This window comes from Aspergillus aculeatus (genome assembly GCF_001890905.1).
Source record: "Aspergillus aculeatus ATCC 16872 unplaced genomic scaffold ASPACscaffold_18, whole genome shotgun sequence".
NCBI lineage: Eukaryota > Fungi > Ascomycota > Eurotiomycetes > Eurotiales > Aspergillaceae > Aspergillus > Aspergillus aculeatus.
In genome coordinates this window covers 459,396-478,937 of record NW_017962993.1, presented here as the reverse complement: position 1 = coordinate 478,937, position 19,542 = coordinate 459,396, and the positions used below count along the sequence as shown (strand labels likewise).

Sequence of the window (19,542 nt, the reverse complement as noted above, 5' to 3'; positions counted from 1 at the left end):
GTCGATCTGGCTTCGGCAAACCGGCTTGGCCACTGCGGAGCGGGAACGTTCAAGACTTCTCCGAGCAGCTCCGAGCGTCTCCGAGGTGTATCCGTTATCAGTCCGATCAAATTTGAGCGAGTCGAAACCAAGTTTGAAGTCGGAACGTGCGGAAAAGACTGGTCATTGCGATCAGGTTTGCCTTGACAACATTGAATAATTCATCAAGATATGGGACGAATGAGGAAAACTTCTTAGGCAATACTGTGCAGTATATAAGTACCCGTGCGGCGACAGAAGTATGTTTCAATTCGTTTGCTACGGATTGGAGATCATACTAAAAAATGTCACAATCCCCCAAGACACGCCCGATTACCATCTTGGGCGCTGGCGTCCTGGGCAGCCGCATCGCCTCCGCCCTCCTCGCCGGCGGCCACCGCGTGCACATCCGCGACCTCTCCCCTGATGCCCTCACCACTGCAGCCACCTACATTGACGCCCACCGCGCGGAGTTTGAAGCCCTCCTCCCAGCCCCAATCTCAACAGGTCCCGGCGACTACCAGGTGTTCACCTCCCTCACCGACGCCGTCCGCGACGCCTGGCTCGTCATCGAAGCGATCCCCGAACGCCTCGACCTCAAGATCGCCACCTTCGCCGAGCTCGACGCCCACACCCGCGACGACTGCATCCTCGCCTCGAACAGCAGCAGCTTCAAGTCCCGACTCATGATCCAGAAAGTCCGGCCCGCGCGCCGTGCCCGCGTGCTGAACATGCACTTCACGATGCCGCCGACGATCCGCTCAGTGGAGCTCATGAGCTGCGGGGAGACTGACCCGGAACACTTCGAGCGGTTGAGCGAGGTGCTGCGCAGGTGCGGGCTGATCCCGGTGACGGCGCGGCGGGAGTCGACTGGGTTCGTTTCCCCTTCAATCCTCATCTTACATGGAATTCAATCCTGCTGACATGAGGGCAGATTCATCTTCAACCGCCTCTGGGCAGCCATCAAGCGAGAGATCCTGCTCATCCTAGCCGAAGACGTCAGCTCCGCGGGGGAGATCGACACCCTGTGGACGGAGATGTTTCAGCAACCGCACAGCCAGCCCCCGTGTCGGCTGATGGACCAGATCGGCCTGGACACGGTCGCCTTCATCGAGGACAACTACATCGGCGAGCGGGGGCTCGACGCGTCGATGACCGTCGACTGGCTGCGGGAGCACTACCTGTGGAAAGGGAGGTTAGGGCTCAAGAGCGCAGGCGGCGGGCTATATGGGCCTAATACACCTCACGCTGCCTTCCGGCCAGACCCCGAGCAAACGCAACCCCTCTACCTCCTAGACGTAGGCCTAGGCGCCAACGTCCCCGCAACCACCCCCCTCGCGCAAGCCGGACGCATCCTATCCTTCAACCCCACCACCAAGAAAATGCACCCCCTGATAACAGGTCAATCCCTCCCCGACGGCATCGCCTACTCCCCGTCCGCCGGCCGCATCTTCTGGACAAACATGGGCGCAGCAACCTCCACGCGCGACGGATCCGTGCACTCCGCCCACGCCGACGGACGCGACATACGCACCCTCATCCCCGCGGGAAACGTCCACACGCCCAAACAACTCACCCTGGACGAAACCGCCGAAAAGCTCTACTTCTGCGATCGCGAGGGCATGGGCGTGCACCGGTGCAACTTTGATGGATCGGGGCATGAAATCCTGGTCCAGGCCGGCTCGGAAGCACAGAAGGGGGACATGACGCGGTGGTGCGTCGGGGTGGCGCTCGATGTGGCGGCGGGGTATGTGTACTGGACGCAGAAGGGGCCTAGCAAGGGGAATCAGGGCCGGATATTCCGGGCTGGGATGGAGATACCCGCGGGCCAGACGGCCGAAACGCGTGAGGACGTCGAGGTGCTGTTGGAGGGGTTGCCGGAGCCGATTGATTTGGAGATTGATGCAGGCGCAAAACGGTTGTATTGGACGGATCGTGGGGAGCATCCAGTCGGGTGTTCATTGAATGTGTTGGATCTTGGCGATAGGGGGGCCGGGAAGAAGGTGCTGGCAAGGCATTTTCATGAGCCGATTGGTTTGTGTTTGGGGGAGGAGGAGGAGGTCATTGTGGCGGATTTGGGGGGTAGTGTGTATTCGGTGAAGGGAGGCAAGAAGACAGTCCTGTGGCGGGATGAGGGGTGTTATACTGGGGTTGCGAGGGGTTGAGTGGGTTGATCAAGGGTATAGTAGTATCATGTGTCCTGTAGATAGGTATAGACTGTTTGCTTTGACCATTGTTGGAATCTCAATTACTGTCGGACTCTAACTTATTGGAGAGGGGTTTGCACTGTAGGTACACGAAGAATGTAGAAACACCAGATCTCGTACTACAGGGCTTGGTGGTATAGCGCTTGCGCGGGTGCGACAAATGTGCGGTAAGATGGGTCTGCACTATAGAACACTAATGGGAACAACCCGTTCCCTGTGTAAACATGCAATTCATTGACTGGGCTACCATAGTCAAAAGCCCCGGCCTTTACTTCTTGCATTCATGCGAGACCTGGCACTACTCCAAAAGTCAATGGCGGGTAGGCAGTAGGCAGTCCACGCTCAACGCGTCACGAAGTCTAACCTAAATTTACGATCAACAAGAGTGAAGTTCCTCTGAACTCACCGAATCACTCCAGTCACAATGGCTCCAACCATGGGCAATTCATGTCATCCTTGTGCTTATGATCGCGGGGGCATACAATTAGAGTGTAGTGCGGTTCGTATATCCGAGACCGGATCTCTGGATCCAACCTTGACCCGGGGATCTGGGCCGGTCTACCCCACACTTTCCACTGATTTTCCTTTCATACAGCACAATCTGATCGAGTGTGGACTCATCATGCCACCGCTTCACCTCGTATACACCGCGATCCGTGCAAATGAGCTCGGAACTTTGTAGTCATGACCCCTTGATCCAACCCACAATTTTGTTAAAAGCGACCATGGTGCATATATATAGCCTTCCCCTTCTCCCTCCACCAACCAAAACCACAAATCCCCAGCAACTACAACACCATACCACCACAAACCAAATCAATCCACATCCAAATCCACCTCCCAACAAACCCAACTCCAAAAACCAAAAAAAATGACCCCCCCAAAAACCACAGCCTACATCACCCGCACCCAAAACTGGGACCCAGCCCGGGCGCACCCCGCCATGGCCTGGATGGAAAAATGCACGCACGCCTGGGACACGCGGCAGAGCTGGACAACGCCCTACACAGACTGGGTGACCCCAGATTTTGTGTTCGTTAAACCCAACGGCGAGCGGTGCGAGGGCGGGCTCGCCGCGTGGGAGGAGATGCGGCAAGAGTACGCGGTGTTTGCGCGGTCCCACCACGAGCCCAGCTGGGTGTGCGTGGTGGACTGTGATGATGAGGGCGGTGGATGGGAGTTTGTCGGCGAGGGGAAGTTGTTTATTGATCTGCCCGACGGGAAGATTCCTGGGGAGAAGAAGGCCAAGGATTTGGATGGACAAGAGTGGGATCTGGGCGTGGAGAGTATGTTTCGGTTTCGGTTTGTGCACACCTCAAATGAGCTGAATGAGGGGATTCGGATCAAGCAGTTCCAGTTTTATAGTGATAGTGGGCCGGTGGTGGCGGAGATGGTGAGGAGGGGGGTCGTGAGGGTGGAGGATTTGTTTGGGTAGATTCTGGGGATCTTGGGGGTGAACTTGGAAGGGAGGGGTGGGCTTTGAAGGGGGGGTAATTTTGTGGAATAACTTTGTCTTTTTGGGGGTTGCTGCAGGATCGTGTGTTGGTATTTCCTTCATCTGAGTTTATGATGGCTAGCAAATGCTTACATTGCCTAGTTTTATGATTTTGCGTCTGAATTGTTGTATTTATTCTTTGGTTGGTTTGAAACTGCCTAATGATGAGGGTGAAGTTTATCCTATACAATGATTTGTACAAGTAGGATTGATACAGATTTCATCTTATTATACTGCACTTGCCATGCCAGAAAGAATAAATGCTATATCATATTAGCATATGCTAGACTACCATAACCAGATCGTCTAGCCGAACGGCTGCATTTCATCCGGGCTTGGCGTCGGATAAAGATTCAGAGTGTGGAACCCATTTTTTGGGGATATTCAAAGGGCTAGCCTGGCACTCGGTAAGACACAGTGGAGCGACAATCCACACGATCCGCAGTAGGCGGAGTAGATATTTACTGGAATATGAGAGTAAGACATCGGACGTCGTTGTGAGCCTCTTAAGAGTGTCTGATAAGTCGCATACGTCATCCGCGGCTGGCGACGTCGGGTTGAAGGCATCTCCCTCGGTAGCGTATTTACTGTACCTGAGCACTGCACCTGCACCTATGCAAGCATCAGGCTGCGGTACACACATGCCGATCAACACCTTTAACCCCTATAACAATGCCCCCCCAGCAAACCAGTTCTTCAAGTACAGCCAAGCTAGCACCCACCTGAGCATGGAGACAAACGACATCACGTGACCGACAAGGCTGACAGGCGATACGAGCCTCCCTCTCACGTCCCCTCCAACCCACCAAACGTCTGCAAATCTCTCACCCAAAGTGGAATTAACCAACAAAAAAAATGAATAGCCCCTCCGAATCCCCAACGCAGCACACCCTCAACACCCCCGAGCTCCTCGAGCTCATCCTCTCGCAACTCGACCCGCGCACCCTCCTCACCGTCGCCCAACTAACCTGCCGCACCTGGCGCACCCTCATCCAAACCTCCCACCCGCTCCAGGAAGCCCTATTCTTCCGGCCCGCCCGAGCATCCCCCACCACCGCCGCACCAGAGAGCAAGAAGTTCAACCCGCTGCTGGCGTGGGCATTCCCCGGATTCTTCCCGCAGCGCCCCGGCTGCAGCAGCTCGTCGGGGGAAGCTCCCTCCGCCCGCCACGGGGCTTTCCACTGGCACACTCTCGACTTCGTCGCGCGCCCGGACAAACGCCCCGCCTATTTCCGGAAGGAGGCCAGCTGGCGCCGGATGCTGGTGCAGCAGCAGCAACAGCATCCGCCTCTGCAGTCGGTGGGACTGATGACCGCGTGCAGTGGGATGAGTGGGGAGGAGGTGTGCTTGGAGAGTTGGGTATGTTTGTCCCTTCTCTTTCTTTGTTTGTGTGCGCAATGCAAAGTAACGCTATTACAGAATTCCCCACAGACGGAAAATGCCTTAGAAGATGGCCTCCGAATGGAGACGCTCTTCGAGCTGTTGTTCTTCAATGAGCTGCTGCGGTACAGTTGGTACGTCGGGGTGGTCTGGCGCGATGAGCGCCGGGCCCCGGAGCATGTGTTCGAGGAGTATCAGGGCCGGCTGGGGAAGCCGGAGGTCCAGGAGGTGGTGGTTTGTGTGTTTGCGTCGGTGGGGTGCGAGGAGTCGGATGATGAGGATGAGGAGTCGGAGGTTAGGGCGGTGCAGGGGGTTGTGGTTGGGGGGTACAACAAGGAGGGGCTGCGGACTGCGCCTTTTACTGGGGGGGAGGGCGGGTGGGCGAAGGGGGAGGTGGTGCAGGCTTCGGGGTGGTGGGATTAGAAGTAGAGTTGTTGTGGGTTGGTTTGGAACGTGGTGTGGAGTGGGGGTAGAGTATGGGTTTGTGGGTGCATGTCGAGTGTGTTGAGTATGGGTATCGGATGATAGAGCTTGCTTAGATCATGCTTGGACTGAAGTATCATACACCACATATATAACAGTAATGGCGCAGCTGAACTCTGCGATCAACCTGATCCTCAAGCGAACTTGCACGCCTCCCCCACAACACTAACCGTCGTCGTCACCGTCTCCACCATCACGTCGCCCCCCTCCGCACTCGGCGCAGCAGTCACCACCGCCGTCGTCAGCCCGGTTGACACCTCCACCACTGCCGCCGTGGGCGTGGGCACTTTGCTGAGGGTCACAGGGTGGGCATAGTCTGAACACCAACCAATAGTCTTAGGCACGATTCCAGGTTTCACGGTTTTGGAGGTCACGACGGGGACAACAGCAACGGGGATGGCGGGGGTAGCAGCGGGAAGAACATTTGAAGGAGAGTGATGATGGTGGTGGTCATAATGATCGGTGTGGTGGTGATGAGGCAAGACAGAGCTGGAACCGGTGGGGCTCACCGTGACATAAACGGTCTGCGTGGCCGGGGCCGGGCAGGTGGGGGCGGCCACCGGGGTGCGCGAGGGAGACGGCAGCCCCGGGAGAGACGAGGGTTGAGGGTCGGAGCAAGGCTGCACCGGCGGCGCGACGGTGAACTTCTCGCTCTGCGCGTAGATAATGTATACGTTGGTGCCGTTAATGCCGCTGATCTGGTACCCCCACTCCGGGTCGGTGTCGCAGGGGATCTGCACGCGGTGCGTCAGGTCGGAGGTCGGGATGTCCAGGGCCAGCGGCACGTAGGTCGGCGGCCACGAGACGAAGTTCCAGAGATACAGGCTGAAGTAGCTGGGGTCTGTGTCGACGCTCGTCCAGTTCACGGTCAGGGTGGAGCCGGCCAGGTAGGTTGCGTTGAGACTCGGCTTGGTGATGCTGATCGCCGAGGCGAGGGATGTCAGCGACACCAGCAGTGCCGGGGTGGATAGACGCATGGTGTCGCGGTCGATTGCAGTTCTGGTGCGGGAGTGCGGTGCAAGCGGGTTATAGAAAGGGGTATATGCAAAGAATGCTCAAGATGACCACAAGAGCATTAGTCAGGAAATATGAGGATAGAACCGAAGAGTAAACGAGTGACTGGATTCTGTATTCTGTAAAGAATGACTGGTAGTTGGAATGGTTGGTGGGAGAGATGGAAGCAAGGGGCGAGGGGGGATTATAAGGTGAGGTTTGTCGCATCCCCGGAGATTAACGGTCAGCCTCGTGAACCTAACACTCCCCGCGCTAGTGGAAATAAGTGCGTGCCGTAGACCTTTTTTGGGTGTCTTCATTGCGGGGCGCCGTCTTGATTTGTGCTGTTTGAGGTCGTTTGGGACCGTGCACTGAGAATGTCTTGGCCATGTCTTGGCCATCAACACTTGATTGGTTTGGAATGCACGGGTTCCTGGGAACCCAATTTAACTACTCGTAGAAATCCTACCTGCTTACTCGATTTAGTGCTGCTAATCATAAGTTTGCGGTCTCTGTGATTACGAACAGGTGAGATCCAGGGCCCGCGTGGATGAATGAGAGAAGGACCCATAAGGCGTGTAGTGATTCCCGTTCAGCGATCTAGCCCTTCACAGCGATAGGTCAGCTTTAGGCACCACAGGTGAACTGAACAACTATTTCATGTCAGGTCTTACTGTCCTTCCAGATTAGCCGGAAATTGCCTCGGCTTGCACTCATTGCACGTACTAAACATCATCTCGGTTCGATTATGTTAGCAAAACAATTTTCAAACTCATGCAACAGTGCTGTGATGTAAGGCTGTAACCAAGCCGTATCCGTATACCAATTTTGTTTTCGTAAATATCTTCCACGCGGATCGGTCTTGCCACCGAAACATACTTGACCCCATTGATTACTTCTCTAGGGAACTCAGAAATACCTCCGAATTGCACCTGATTCAATGCCTGCCACATGCAGAGTAGCACTATTTCCAGATCCAGACTAATAAGCTCCATTGCGCACAATCATTTGTCCGTGAGAAATACTCGGCCACGCATTATCTATCTCTAGAGAACCAAGAGTTGAGGGACTATCAGTTGTATGGGCAGGAGAGCATTCATTGGCCTGTTTTCTGTCGGAGGTCCTATTTTGTGCTGCGAAAAACGAGGGCAGCGATGTAGAGGGGGTGAAGGGAACCACGAATTTAGGCTAAACGCTTGCCAAGAAAATGTCACATGCATTTGAAAATTTGTTGTAAATACCTTCTATAGTGTATCCAGTATCTTATGCTTCTTCTCGCATTCTACGTATTAATGTGAAATCCTCGTGGCTTTTGCAGGTAGGGGACGAGTATTTACTGAAATTGGCGACACTGGGTTCCAAGTTGTTTGTCTCCTTCGCCGGATGTTGATAATTGACTTCCCAAATCTGGAAATTTAAGCCCCGATGACAATCGGCTGTACATACCGCAAGTACTGAAATGGTTCGAATGGCAGGTCACTCTGAGACGTCTTAAATAAGAGTCTCTCGAAAGATCCACGTTTCCGGGCGAACTGCGTTTTCTACGTGCTTCCCTAATTCAGCAACGCAGCTCAAGAAATCCTAATATCGACCGCGCTTGGGCGCTAGATGCTTACTGATGAGACACTACACTTGGTGGTGCAGTGGATATGGGTCGGGACATGCCATCTTCTGGGAAGAGATGTAGGAACATTAGTATACGAGGCCTAGACCCTTCATACGAAGAGGAACTTCGCTAGTAGAGTTTTGTGCAAAGTCTGGGGGAACCCCGAGCGATTGACCGGTTGGCATTACACTCGATCTCTGGTTTGGTTGAGTCAGGATAGAAACAGAGTCCTCATCCACTGTGGTTGAAAAAATGGTCAGTAGGTGCGAGACTTCTTCTGTCTCTTTTTTGGTCTGTCTATTTGTATCATGCTAAGCTTCTTACTAAGAGGAGATACTTCTAAGCCCCTTTTGAGTCTAACTCCTAGAGTCAATTTTGGTTTTACTTATCACTGCATGGCTCTCAAGGTTTCCCTTCGCCAAGGTATTTTATATCGAGAATCTGATCTTCTACCGTGCCAATGCTATTTAGAAGATATTAATGGTTTGGGATTAATCGTAATTGACCGCGTTCGGTTACTCTGAGTACCCACTTCCTATGATTGTCAAACAGGACTTTGGAATGGGAATCATGTTTTGTAATCAAGAAAGGTAGCTCCATATCATATCATCTAGGCCCAGTTTTATGCTCCCATGGCACCTTACCCAGTAGCTAAGTTAGCTAGGAAGTACTGTACCTACATAATCCCGTACTTACACCTTGCTAACCACATTTCCAACCCCATGGTGAAGCCCCTGTTTGAGTACTTCTATGTCTACATATTCGAAGTACGGAGGGGAATGTGGTATTGATGCAATCCTACGGTCTGGACCGCCAACTCTCTCGAATCCCTTAGAAACACTTACGTCATGTGACTGCTTCTTAGAAGATCCAATCAAGGCACTTAGTATCAAGCAGGAGCGCAGCCAATCAGCGTCTGTCATGCCTGGTGGAGCCGCTAGCTCACCGCTCTCGAGCAGAATCCTTGACCATGCCGAGATTTCTTTAAGACACGTTTCGACTCCACACCCGCGTTGACCGAGATGACCCTGCTAAACAATTCTAGAAAGCTTCCATTCTGCTTCAAGTACTTTAGAGCGCTTGGCTCTTTGCAGGGGACAAGCGACCGGTTTCGGTACCGCAATGGTCGACAAAGCCATGGCAGCTCGTCAGGACAACTAGAATCACCACGACGTGCTTAATGGATGAAACACATTGTTCTGACTTTTATTTTTGATAATATCATAGGAAATTTGCAGCATCACATTGTCAAACGTTTTGAGCACAAGTGCCATTTCCTGTGCGATTCAACGGCAGGCACAATCTTGTGTGGCAATCGGGACATGCAATTTGGGGGCACGGGGATCTCACTTTCCGACCCTGTGTGCTATACATACGCTCGCCTGAGAAGTCTTTTACTCGTCTGACCTCGATCTGCAAAATGGTGCATTTCTATTGAGTTCGTAAGACTGGAGTTCTATTAATGTCTTCTTCAAAGGTCTTCAAAGAGGATCTGAAGAAGAATCGGGCTGGCATTCGAAAGTGAAAAGAAGCGTGTCTGCCGTGGACCCACTTCCAGCCCGAACCCGGCCCGTCATCACGAGAAGCAGATTTGGCCGTCTTCCCATACTATCTACACAGTCTGTCACACGGGATGATCAAGCCCAAATAGCTTGTATAGCTAGACCGGAGGCCCTCAAAAAGGGTTGGGTCTCCAGGGTAATACGAGTCAATGGCAGGCCGCCTGTTTCTCGGCGAGAGTCCGCTGCGTGTACGGAAGGCCGATCGGTTAACCGATTTTCCGCTGAGAAAGTTCTTTGCCGGATTCAATCTGCAAGCGCCCGGCGCCATCCGCGATAGACCCTAAGATCTACCTAGAGGTTGGAGGAAGCTGATTGGGAAATGGATATCCACTTTAACTTCTCGCAGACGGCATGGAGCCTAGTCTACCTCGTATATTCTACAGCCCGCGTGAACCCTCCTGGACTCAAGCTTCTCACAGAATGCTTGGTGGATGCAAGATACCGGGAAGAGGGCCAACATAGATTAATACGAGCTGACCTCGAACCAAAGCTTGAAGGAGTTGCAGATTGTGGTTAGCAAGGCGCGCGTCTCGGACGGGAATTACGTTAATCAATCGACTAACAGAGTTTTTGTGAAGGGAGAGGCAGCTTGTATGTACCTATGTTGGCATAACTCTGACCCACAGACGAGTGTCCAGGGACTTTAGCTCGTGATAGCCGTTGTGGGATCCTTATTGTCGAGGTAACTGAGTAAGTTCTGAGTAAGTGATTATGAAATTCTGATAAAGCGACTCCACAACACCCTATCCAAGTTTTACGCCACGAGGTGGGACCGCCTTCTGGATGCCGATTCGCCCGGCAGCCCGGGAGGTACCGGTAACCCTCGGTCATCATTAGCTGATTCTTCGACAATGAACGCATCAACCCGGTAGGGGAAAATAGAATTTTTCTAGAAAAAGATATATAAGCCCCGGAACCTGTCAAGGATGCATGTTTCCACCAGTCACCGGTCATCGATCAAGATCTTCCGCCATGCACGTCTTCTGGACTGCGACCACCCTGCTCGCTTCAGCCGGAGCCCTGTTGGGCGCCCAGGCCCGCCCGACTGACAGCAAAAACCACACAGTCCAGTCGGGATATGACTACATTGTCGTTGGAGGCGGTCCGTCCGGCATCATCACCGCGGAGCGTCTGGCTGAAGCCAACAAGACTGTGCTGCTGTTGGAGCGCAGCACGGCCGGCCCGACGGTCGGAACCGGCTCCAACTACACCCTGTCGTGGAACGATACCCTGACGGCCATCGACGTTCCGGGCCTGTCCTTTGATGTCGGCAACTTCCCCCAGTGGTCCGAGTACATTTGTACTGACACCGACGGTACGGCGGCCTGCATCCTGGGCGGCGGTGTGACGGTGAACTACATGGTCTTCGTGCATCCCCCGGACCACGACTTCAACGATAAATGGCCGGTGGGCTGGAAGTGGGCGAACGTGACTGCAGGAGCCGATCGCCTCTATGCTCGCAACCCGGGCAGTAGCGTGCCCTCGGCTGATAGCAAGCTCTACGACCAGACCCTGTTCACCACCCTGTCGACCTTCTTCAACAACCTCAACTGGACCGCCACCGACATGAGCGCCCAGCGCAACGAGAAGTTCCAGACCTACAGCCACCCCGTCTGGAACATTAAGGACTACAAGCGTGCCGGCCCCGTCCGCACCTACCTCCCGCTTGCCCTGCAGTACCCCAACTTCTCCCTCCGCATGGGCGCCCTCGCCACCCGGGTTGTCCGTCACGGCAGTCTGGTGACCGGAGTCGAGATCGTGAACGTGGCGACCAACCAGACCGAAACCGTCCCTCTCGCTCCCGGCGGCCGCGTGGTCCTCTCCTCCGGCGCGCTGCACTCGCCGCGCATCCTGTTCAACTCCGGTATCGGCCCACGGGCGCAGATCGAAACCGCCCAGAAGAGCGGGATCGCCGTGCCCCCGGCCAAGGAGTGGATCCACCTGCCCGTCGGCGAGAGCCTGATGGACCACCCGATCTTCTCGATCGTCATCCAGACCGACAAGGACTTCAACGAACTGGACGCGGCCGCGATCCTCAACGGCACCGCGACCAGCGAGATCACCGCGTACGAGGAGCAGAACGACGGGGTGCTGACGCAGGGCAAGCACCGGATGATCTTTTTCAGCTCCAACGTCGCCAGCGACGGCCACACCCGGTACTACCAGGGCTCCTGCACCCCGACGGCCGAGGGCGAGGTCACCATCACCACCTATATGACGCACGGCCTGACCTCCAAGGGTGTTTTGGGGCTGGATGCGGACCAGCGCACCGTCATCGAGAAGTCGCCCTACCTGCAGACGGCCGGCGACCGCGAGGCCGCCACCATGTTCATCCAGTCCATGGTCGATGCGATCAATGCCCCTGGCTCCGGCTTCCAGTTGGTCGAGTACACCAACACCACCGCCATTCTTGGTTCGCTCACCGCGGGTATCCACTACGCTGGCACCACCAAGATGGGCACCGATGACGGCCGCTTCAACGGTACTGCTGTTGTCGACACCAACACCAAGGTATACGGTACGGACAATCTGGTATGTCTTTCTTCACCTCCCGAATTTCAGAATAGGTTACTGACGCAGTTCCGTAGTACATCGTGGACGGTGGTATTCACCCCGATCTTGCTTCCGGCAACAACCAGGCGACCATCATGGTCGTTGCGGAGAACGCTGTGGAGCGTATTCTGGCTCATTAGGCGGGTATGCGCTTTCGAGGGAGGAGGGCGGTGCAACTAGTGTTCTGTATTTTACGTGTAAAGTAACGACTTTTTGACAGACCTTATAATGAGTTCGGTCTTGAGTAATAGCTTAGTACTTATGTACTCGGCCGAGCAGGTAATTCATTTCTTTTTAGACCACAGCCGATGCGTTGATTGGTATCTTCACAATCTTCCTCCTGTACGTTGAGCGCGCGTGACGGTTGGTCACTACTTTATGTACTGGATTCTCACCTCGTTAGCGACGGTCTGTCTTCGTCTTACGCACAAGTTGCTAAGAAATTGGTAAATCACATAGACCAGTGACGAGGCCTGAAAAGAAACCCGCACCACAGATTCCTTTTACTCTGCGGATTCTTCTGACTCACCGCTCTGCATTGTTTTCTTGTCAAGGTTTTTTTGAACGCAGATAGTCCGTGATTTCTGGAGAGTCCACATTTCATTATCGTCGATTTTCGTTACCTAGCTTATAGCCTGCTAGCCTGGATCGTGACAGTTTGAGGTTCTGAAGAACCCACATTTCCCTGCTGTCACTGCAGCATCAGCAGCCACTCACCCTATCCGAGTACAAGTGCCTGGCTCCTGGAATCCAGCCACTCCACTTGGGGAAACAGGCTTCCCTATACTTCTGCTCTTAGGTCATGAATCTCTTATTGGGAGATGATCTTTCACCACTGCCTCGACGTACTCTGTCAATGCCCTTTATTTCAGCATGTAGGAATGAAACTACATAACAAAGGCATTCAATACATCGCAGTCAGCACTAAGCAAGTAGCATTTACGGAACCCTGCCCCTGGTTAAACTATAATCTCGGTTAATCAGAGACCAAGCCCGTGTAATCTCCGCCCTGGCCACTAGTGACTATGTCCAGTACACTAACCTATAGGCACTAACAGGAAAAGGGTCCTAGCCCCTGTACCCTTTACCCTATGCGGCCTCGGTCACTGATGCACACCCAAGTCCCAGTTTCTGGAGTCCAGCTGAGTCACATATCAAACCAATGCGCCAGTCCACGCGGTCTTGTGATGTCCTGGCACAGTGAGCTTGAGGTAACGTCCGAAGTCGGCAGCAAGCGACCGGGCAAATTGCCTGACTGGGGGTGGTGGCGCGACATTGTGAAGTCACACTTCCCGATCGCATCGCCCGTGCTTTGCTCTATTGCAGCCTCCGGCTCATCCGGACCATCAATCTTGCACAGCACCGCCTTGCAGTACGCCGCTGCCACCGCTGCCGCGTACCGATGCCACCCGTCCTGCTTGTGCGTATCCGCGTAGTCACAAATCCCGCGGATCACGAGGCAGGGGATCTCGTCCACGATGCCGGCGGCCTCCATCTCGTAGCAAATGGCGTCCTCATAGCCGCGGCGGAGACGGTCTCGATGCTCGGGGCTTTTCACCACCCCACCACCGGACAGAATCAGGCCCCGATGTACGACCGGGTACTTCGGTTTCGCGTCCCGCACTCCGCGGGCGACCACCTTGCGTTCCGAGGACCCCTCACACCCGCGGCAATCCGCCCCCGTGTTAACATGGTGAAAGGTCGGATCGTAAAGGACATCGGATGCAGCGGCGTCGGGGCGCCCATACCCGGGCTTCCTGGTGACGGACCTCAAAATCCTCCGGAGCGGACTCCGCCCCATGATCTCCTCCTCCTCCAGGCACCCATCCGCGCTGACCAGTAGCGGGTGGGGCTTGTTGAAGACCCCCTTCAATACAAATGTACCGCCATCTTCCTCGCCCAGATCATACTCCATCACCCCCGGATGATTCTCCCTCGGCAGCCCGACCGCAACATCCCCCAACCGGATATCCCGCTTGCCGGGAATCCCCGCCCCGATGCCCACCATCAGTGCGAATCGCACGCTCGGGAATTGATGGCTCACCGCCGCGGCGCAGAGGGCCGCCTTGACGGGGCCGATCTGGTGCGGCCGCGCGAGCACGACCTTGTGCTCGCCGATGCGCCCGTAGCTGAAGAGGTATTTGGTTTGCGGGTTGTATCGCGGGCGGCAGTGGAATTCTTCGTCGAGGGTGTAGCGCACGGCTACTGACTCTAGCGGGAGGGCGCAGAAGATCGCGACCGTGATTTCTTCGGGGGATATGCTGGCAAGGGGACTTTCTTCGAAAGAGTCGGAGTCGCTGGGTTCGGAGTGCGGTTGTTGTGTGTCGGCCATTGTGTGCTTGAGTTGTGGGCTTCTGCGCGGGGTTTGGGGCTTGGTGTACTCGTCGGCTTTTGGTGACTCACCAGGTCTTGAGTCAAGCAGGGTTCAGTAGTCGACATAAGAAGCTGTCTTGATCATATGGAAATGATGGTGTAGGCCAGCATTGAGCCTCAAGGACAAGGCCGGCGGCTAGCCTGCCAATGATGCCCGTTTCTTCGGTGCGCGACAATCCACTGCGGGCGTCAGACTAACCACGTTGAGCCGAAGCATGCGGGGCATTTTTCCATAGCATGGTAGCGTGGATATCATGAGAACCTGCAAGCGATGATCTTGGTGCGAAGATTGGCGAGATGTTGCTGAGCCTTTGCACTTTGTTTCATATTCAGGACTCAAGTCCAGATCTAGCATAATCCTATCCGACATCGAATGGTCGCAGGTCGGTCGGCTTTGGACGAGGCTTGGCATTCCGCGATTAACATGCGCCGTGAAGGAATGATCTATGAGAGGTTGACTACCTGTGTGAATGCTGCACAGTTTGAGAGACTGGTGTACTGCCCTCAAAGATCCATTCAAATATCATTGTCAGTTGGACGCCAATCTCGTACGACTTAGTGATCCAACGTTTCGTCAAAGACGCCAAGAGCGGAATGAGACAGCTCCGCCGGCGTCCCATGACTCCTCTGGTATTAAGTTGGTGTACAATACCACGTCCACTCAGGTATGCAGACCTGCGAATCGATGATTAAGCCAAGGGAGGCAGTGCCATGCCGAGAGAAGGGAAATCTGGGTGACCCGGGCATCGAGTCTTGGTGCCGCTGCCATACATCTGTCTCAGAATCATACTGTCAACATCCTCTCTTCCACCTCTCTTCACAGCCTCTTTCGAACCGGACAATTTGGAAATGGTCTATCATGTATACTATTCACTCACATTCCGATATAAAGTCGTCTATACCTCCTACCCCGAATTCGGTTTTGCTCTTCCAACATACCCCCTCAAAGCAGAGAGCAAATTAGGGTTCCCCCCACCCCCCGATCCGAGCAAGGAACCACGGCTCAAGTCCGGGGTACAAAAGCACAGCCCCCAACCTTATCCACAAGGCATGACGAAACCGACAGCAACATAGTCTGCATAAATGCATCATGATGCATCAGTAGCACTTCACCACGACCACCCAATTGACCACCTACGAAACAAGATGACGCCGAATATAGACAGCAAACCCACGCAAACATCCATCCCAACCTTCCACCGGCCCCCCTCGCCCTCTCCCTCCTCCTCAGACCCCTCATCCTCACCCACCCCCTTCGCCTTCACCCCGACCCAGCTAACCACCCTCTTCAACCCGAAATCCCTACCCCAATACCTCGAGTTAGGCGGCCTCTACAGCCTAGAACATGGCCTCCGCACCAACCTGACCACCGGCCTAACTACCACCGAAACCACCCTCACCGGAGCCATCACCCGCCAACAAGCCCATCACCACGCCATCTCCATCTCCCAGACCAAAAGCACAAGCACAAGCACTTACCCCCTCCTCTCCCAGCCCAGCCCCACACCTCGACACCCCACCATCCCCCAGGATCAATTCGTTGATCGCATCAAAGTCTACGGCCGCAACATCCTCCCGGAACCACCCCGCAAATCCTTCGGCAGGCTACTCTGGGACGCGTACAACGACAAGATCATTCTGCTGCTGACCGTGGCAGCGGTGGTGTCGCTGTCGCTGGGCATCTACGAGGCGGTCAGCGGGCAGTCGCGCGTGGACTGGATCGAGGGGGTGGCGGTGTGCGTGGCGATCGGGATCGTGGTCGCGGCGACGGCGGGGAATGATTGGCAGAAGGAGCGGCAGTTTCGGCGGTTGGGGCGGTTGGTACGTATGTTCCTGTCCTGGTATTCCCGTTGGAGAATGGGGAGGGGTGCGAGTGCTAGGGGATGGGTTAAGTTGTGAGTCCTGGGTTTGCCGAACCGTGCTGACGTTGGTTGCCGCGATAGAAAGTCGACCGCGAGGTGCGGGTCATCCGCTCCGGGCAGCAGATCATGGTGCACATCCACGACCTCACCGTCGGGGATCTCGTGCACCTCGAGCCCGGGGACTGTGCGCCTGCGGACGGCGTGGTGGTCACGAACTACGGGCTGCGGTGTGATGAGTCCCTCGCCACTGGGGAGGCGGATCAGATAGAGAAGGTGAGTGGGGCGGAGGCGTGGGAGCGGTCGGTGACCGGAAAGCATAAGGCGGATGAGGGGGTGCTTCATGAGAAGGGGATTGAAAAACTGGAGGAGGAGAATCTCGACCCATTTATCATCTCCGGTAGTAAGATTCTGGAAGGCCTGGGCACGTACCTTGTGCTCAGCGTGGGTCCGCATTCCACCCATGGGCGGATCATGATGTCCCTCGGTACGGAGAGTGATCCGACCCCGTTGCAGGTGAAGTTGGGGCGGTTGGCGAGTTGGATTGGGTGGTTTGGGCTGGGGTATGCTGTTCCGTGTTCTTCTTCTTCCTCGTAGGTTTGCTTAGCTAGAGGGTTGGATGCTGATGTACGGTGGGTAGGGCTGCGCTCCTTCTCTTCTTCGTCCTCCTCTTCCGCTTCCTGGCGCAACTGCCCGATAACCCGGCGCCGTCGACGGTCAAGGGGCAGATCTTCATGGATATCCTGATCGTTACGGTTACAGTCATTGTGGTGGCTATACCTGGTATGTGTTGGCCTTGACGGGGATAAAACATGATCTATGAACTGACGAGCGCAGAGGGCCTCCCCCTCGCAGTCACCCTAGCACTAGCCTTCGCAACGGGTCGGATGCTGAAGGAACATAACCTGGTGCGACAGCTGCGTGCCTGCGAGACGATGGGCAACGCCACCGTCATCTGCTCGGATAAGACGGGCACCCTAACGCAGAACAAGATGACCGCGGTTGTGGGGTTCTTCGGCGTCTCGGAGTCGTTCGGCCACCTACCCACCCATGCCTCTCCAGCTGCTTGTCCGGTGCAGGTTCCACAAGCCGCGGCAAAATTCCCCGCCTCGTTCCGAGATTTGCTGGTCAAAAGTATTGTCGCCAACTCGACCGCCTTCGAGGAACGAAGAGAGAATGGGACCGAGCTGGTTGGCAATAAGACGGAAATTGCGCTGCTGCAGTTGGCGCAGGAGCATCTGGACGTGGCTGATCTTGCTGCGGAGCGGGCTGGCGTGGACGTACTGCAGGTGTATCCGTTTGACTCGTCGCGGAAGGCGATGGCATTGGTGTATCGCGTGCGTCCGGATACGTATCGGGTGCTGGTCAAGGGGGCAGCGGAGGTGGTGTTGCGGGCATGCAGGACGGTTGTCCTCGCTGATGGTGGTGTGGAGGATGAGGTGTCAGCTGGCCAGTTGGCTGATAGCGATGTGGCTGCGGTTGAGCAAAGCATCAACACTTATGCCTCGGCCGCTTTGCGGACTATCGGGCTGGCGTATCGTGATCTCCCGGCAGGGGTTGCCGGGACCAGCAAAGGAGGCGAAAAGGGTCTCCCCCGCTTTGAGGAGATATTCGCCGACATGACCTGGATTGGGTTGTTTGGGATTCACGACGCGTTGAGACCGGAAGTGACGGAGGCGATCCGACAGTGCCATTCGGCGGGGGTGAAAGTGAAGATGGTCACCGGTGAGTGTGTCTCTAGATGAGCGATCGTTTGCATGGTTGACGTTGCAGGCGATAATATCAACACCGCATTATCCATCGCCGCCGCATGCGGCATCAAGACCGACGAGGGCATGGCGATTGAAGCGCCCGAGCTGCGAAAGCTAAGCGAGGAGGAACTAGACGCAATCCTGCCGCGTCTCCAGGTCCTGGCCCGCTCCTCCCCGAGCGACAAGCAACTCTTAGTACAGCACCTGAAGAAGCTCGGGGAGATCGTCGCCGTAACCGGAGACGGGACGAACGACGGGCCCGCCCTGAAGTCGGCGGATGTGGGCTTCTCCATGGGCCTGAGCGGGACGGAAGTGGCACGCGAAGCCAGTTCGATCATCCTGCTCGACGACAATTTCCGTTCGATCGTCACAGCCATTGCATGGGGGCGTTGTGTCAACGACGCAGTAGCCAAGTTCCTGCAGGTGGGCACCCCCCTGACATTGTTCCTCGGAAAACCAATCACTGATGAATGTACTGAAGTTCCAAATCACCGTCAACATCACCGCCGTCTGCCTAACAGTAGTAACAGCCATCTACAACAGCTCCAACGAAAGCGTCTTCAAAGCCGTGCAACTCCTCTGGCTGAACCTGATCATGGATACATTCGCAGCATTGGCCCTGTACCCACCCCCTCCCTTCCCCCTTTCCCCCCATTCCCCATACTCCACTCCACCAACTAACAACCCTCAGAGCCACCGACCCCCCCACCCCCTCAATCCTCTCCCGCCCCCCAACCCCGCGCCACGCGCCCCTCTTCACAACAACCATGTGGAAACTAATGCTCGGCCAATCCCTCTACAAACTGGCCCTCTGCTTCACGCTGTACTTCGCCGGCGACCGGATCTTCAATCTTAACCCCACCGGGGACGCCCACGACCGCGTCTTGCTCGACACGATCATCTTCAACACCTTCGTGTGGATGCAGATCTTCAACGAGTTCAACTGCCGTCGGTTGGACAACAAGCTCAACATCTTCCAGGGCCTCACCAAGAATGCGTGGTTCATGGTGATCAACGTGCTGATGGTGGGCGGGCAGATTCTCATTATCTTTGTGGGTGGGGAGGCGTTTGGCGTGACGCGGCTGAGTGGCGCGCAGTGGGGGTATTGTTTGGGTTTCGCGGTGGTGTGTGTGCCTTGGGCGGCGGTGCTGAAGTTCGTACCGGATCGGTATGTCGCGTGGGGACTTGGGTGGGTGGGGTTGGGGTGAAGATGCTAGTAGTACGGCCTTTGCGGGTTGTGGGGGTTTGGGGTAAGCGGGTGG

The 19,542-nt window shown here is 55.4% G+C and overlaps 7 protein-coding genes across 7 annotated transcripts; 5 read left to right on the top strand and 2 right to left on the bottom strand.

Moving 5' to 3' along the window:
* Positions 1-323: 323 nt before the first annotated feature.
* ASPACDRAFT_35164 (uncharacterized protein) lies at positions 324-2,183 on the top strand (the record flags this gene model as incomplete). The annotated part of the gene is made up of 2 exons (XM_020200099.1): positions 324-892; positions 953-2,183. 2 exons carry the CDS (start codon positions 324-326, stop codon positions 2,181-2,183), a joined length of 1,800 nt encoding a protein of 599 aa, XP_020052305.1.
* Positions 2,184-3,046: 863 nt separating this feature from the next.
* On the top strand, positions 3,047-3,837 carry ASPACDRAFT_126243 (uncharacterized protein). The gene has a single exon (XM_020196898.1). It carries the CDS (start codon positions 3,097-3,099, stop codon positions 3,658-3,660), a length of 564 nt encoding a protein of 187 aa, XP_020052304.1. The 5' UTR covers positions 3,047-3,096; the 3' UTR covers positions 3,661-3,837.
* A 738-nt stretch (positions 3,838-4,575) lies between these two features.
* Positions 4,576-5,523, top strand: ASPACDRAFT_47320 (F-box protein; the record flags this gene model as incomplete). Its single annotated transcript, XM_020201935.1, has 2 exons — positions 4,576-5,079; positions 5,140-5,523. 2 exons carry the CDS (start codon positions 4,576-4,578, stop codon positions 5,521-5,523), a joined length of 888 nt encoding a protein of 295 aa, XP_020052303.1.
* A 25-nt stretch (positions 5,524-5,548) lies between these two features.
* ASPACDRAFT_81677 (uncharacterized protein) lies at positions 5,549-6,741 on the bottom strand. Its single transcript, XM_020205927.1, has one exon. The coding sequence runs from the start codon at positions 6,558-6,560 to the stop codon at positions 5,718-5,720; it is 843 nt and encodes a 280-aa protein (XP_020052302.1). The 5' UTR covers positions 6,561-6,741; the 3' UTR covers positions 5,549-5,717.
* Positions 6,742-10,716: 3,975 nt separating this feature from the next.
* ASPACDRAFT_1891375 (uncharacterized protein) lies at positions 10,717-12,597 on the top strand (the record flags this gene model as incomplete). The annotated part of the gene is made up of 2 exons (XM_020198620.1): positions 10,717-12,276; positions 12,333-12,597. 2 exons carry the CDS (start codon positions 10,717-10,719, stop codon positions 12,435-12,437), a joined length of 1,665 nt encoding a protein of 554 aa, XP_020052301.1. The 3' UTR covers positions 12,438-12,597.
* A 605-nt stretch (positions 12,598-13,202) lies between these two features.
* On the bottom strand, positions 13,203-14,768 carry ASPACDRAFT_126236 (5'-methylthioadenosine/S-adenosylhomocysteine nucleosidase family protein). The gene has a single exon (XM_020196897.1). It carries the CDS (start codon positions 14,627-14,629, stop codon positions 13,445-13,447), a length of 1,185 nt encoding a protein of 394 aa, XP_020052300.1. The 5' UTR covers positions 14,630-14,768; the 3' UTR covers positions 13,203-13,444.
* A 1,048-nt stretch (positions 14,769-15,816) lies between these two features.
* On the top strand, positions 15,817-19,488 carry pmcC (putative calcium transporting ATPase (Pmc1); the record flags this gene model as incomplete). Its single annotated transcript, XM_020201934.1, has 7 exons — positions 15,817-16,491; positions 16,614-17,092; positions 17,170-17,312; positions 17,367-18,254; positions 18,303-18,703; positions 18,762-18,901; positions 18,972-19,488. 7 exons carry the CDS (start codon positions 15,817-15,819, stop codon positions 19,486-19,488), a joined length of 3,243 nt encoding a protein of 1,080 aa, XP_020052299.1.
* Between the last annotated feature and the right edge of the window lie 54 nt (positions 19,489-19,542).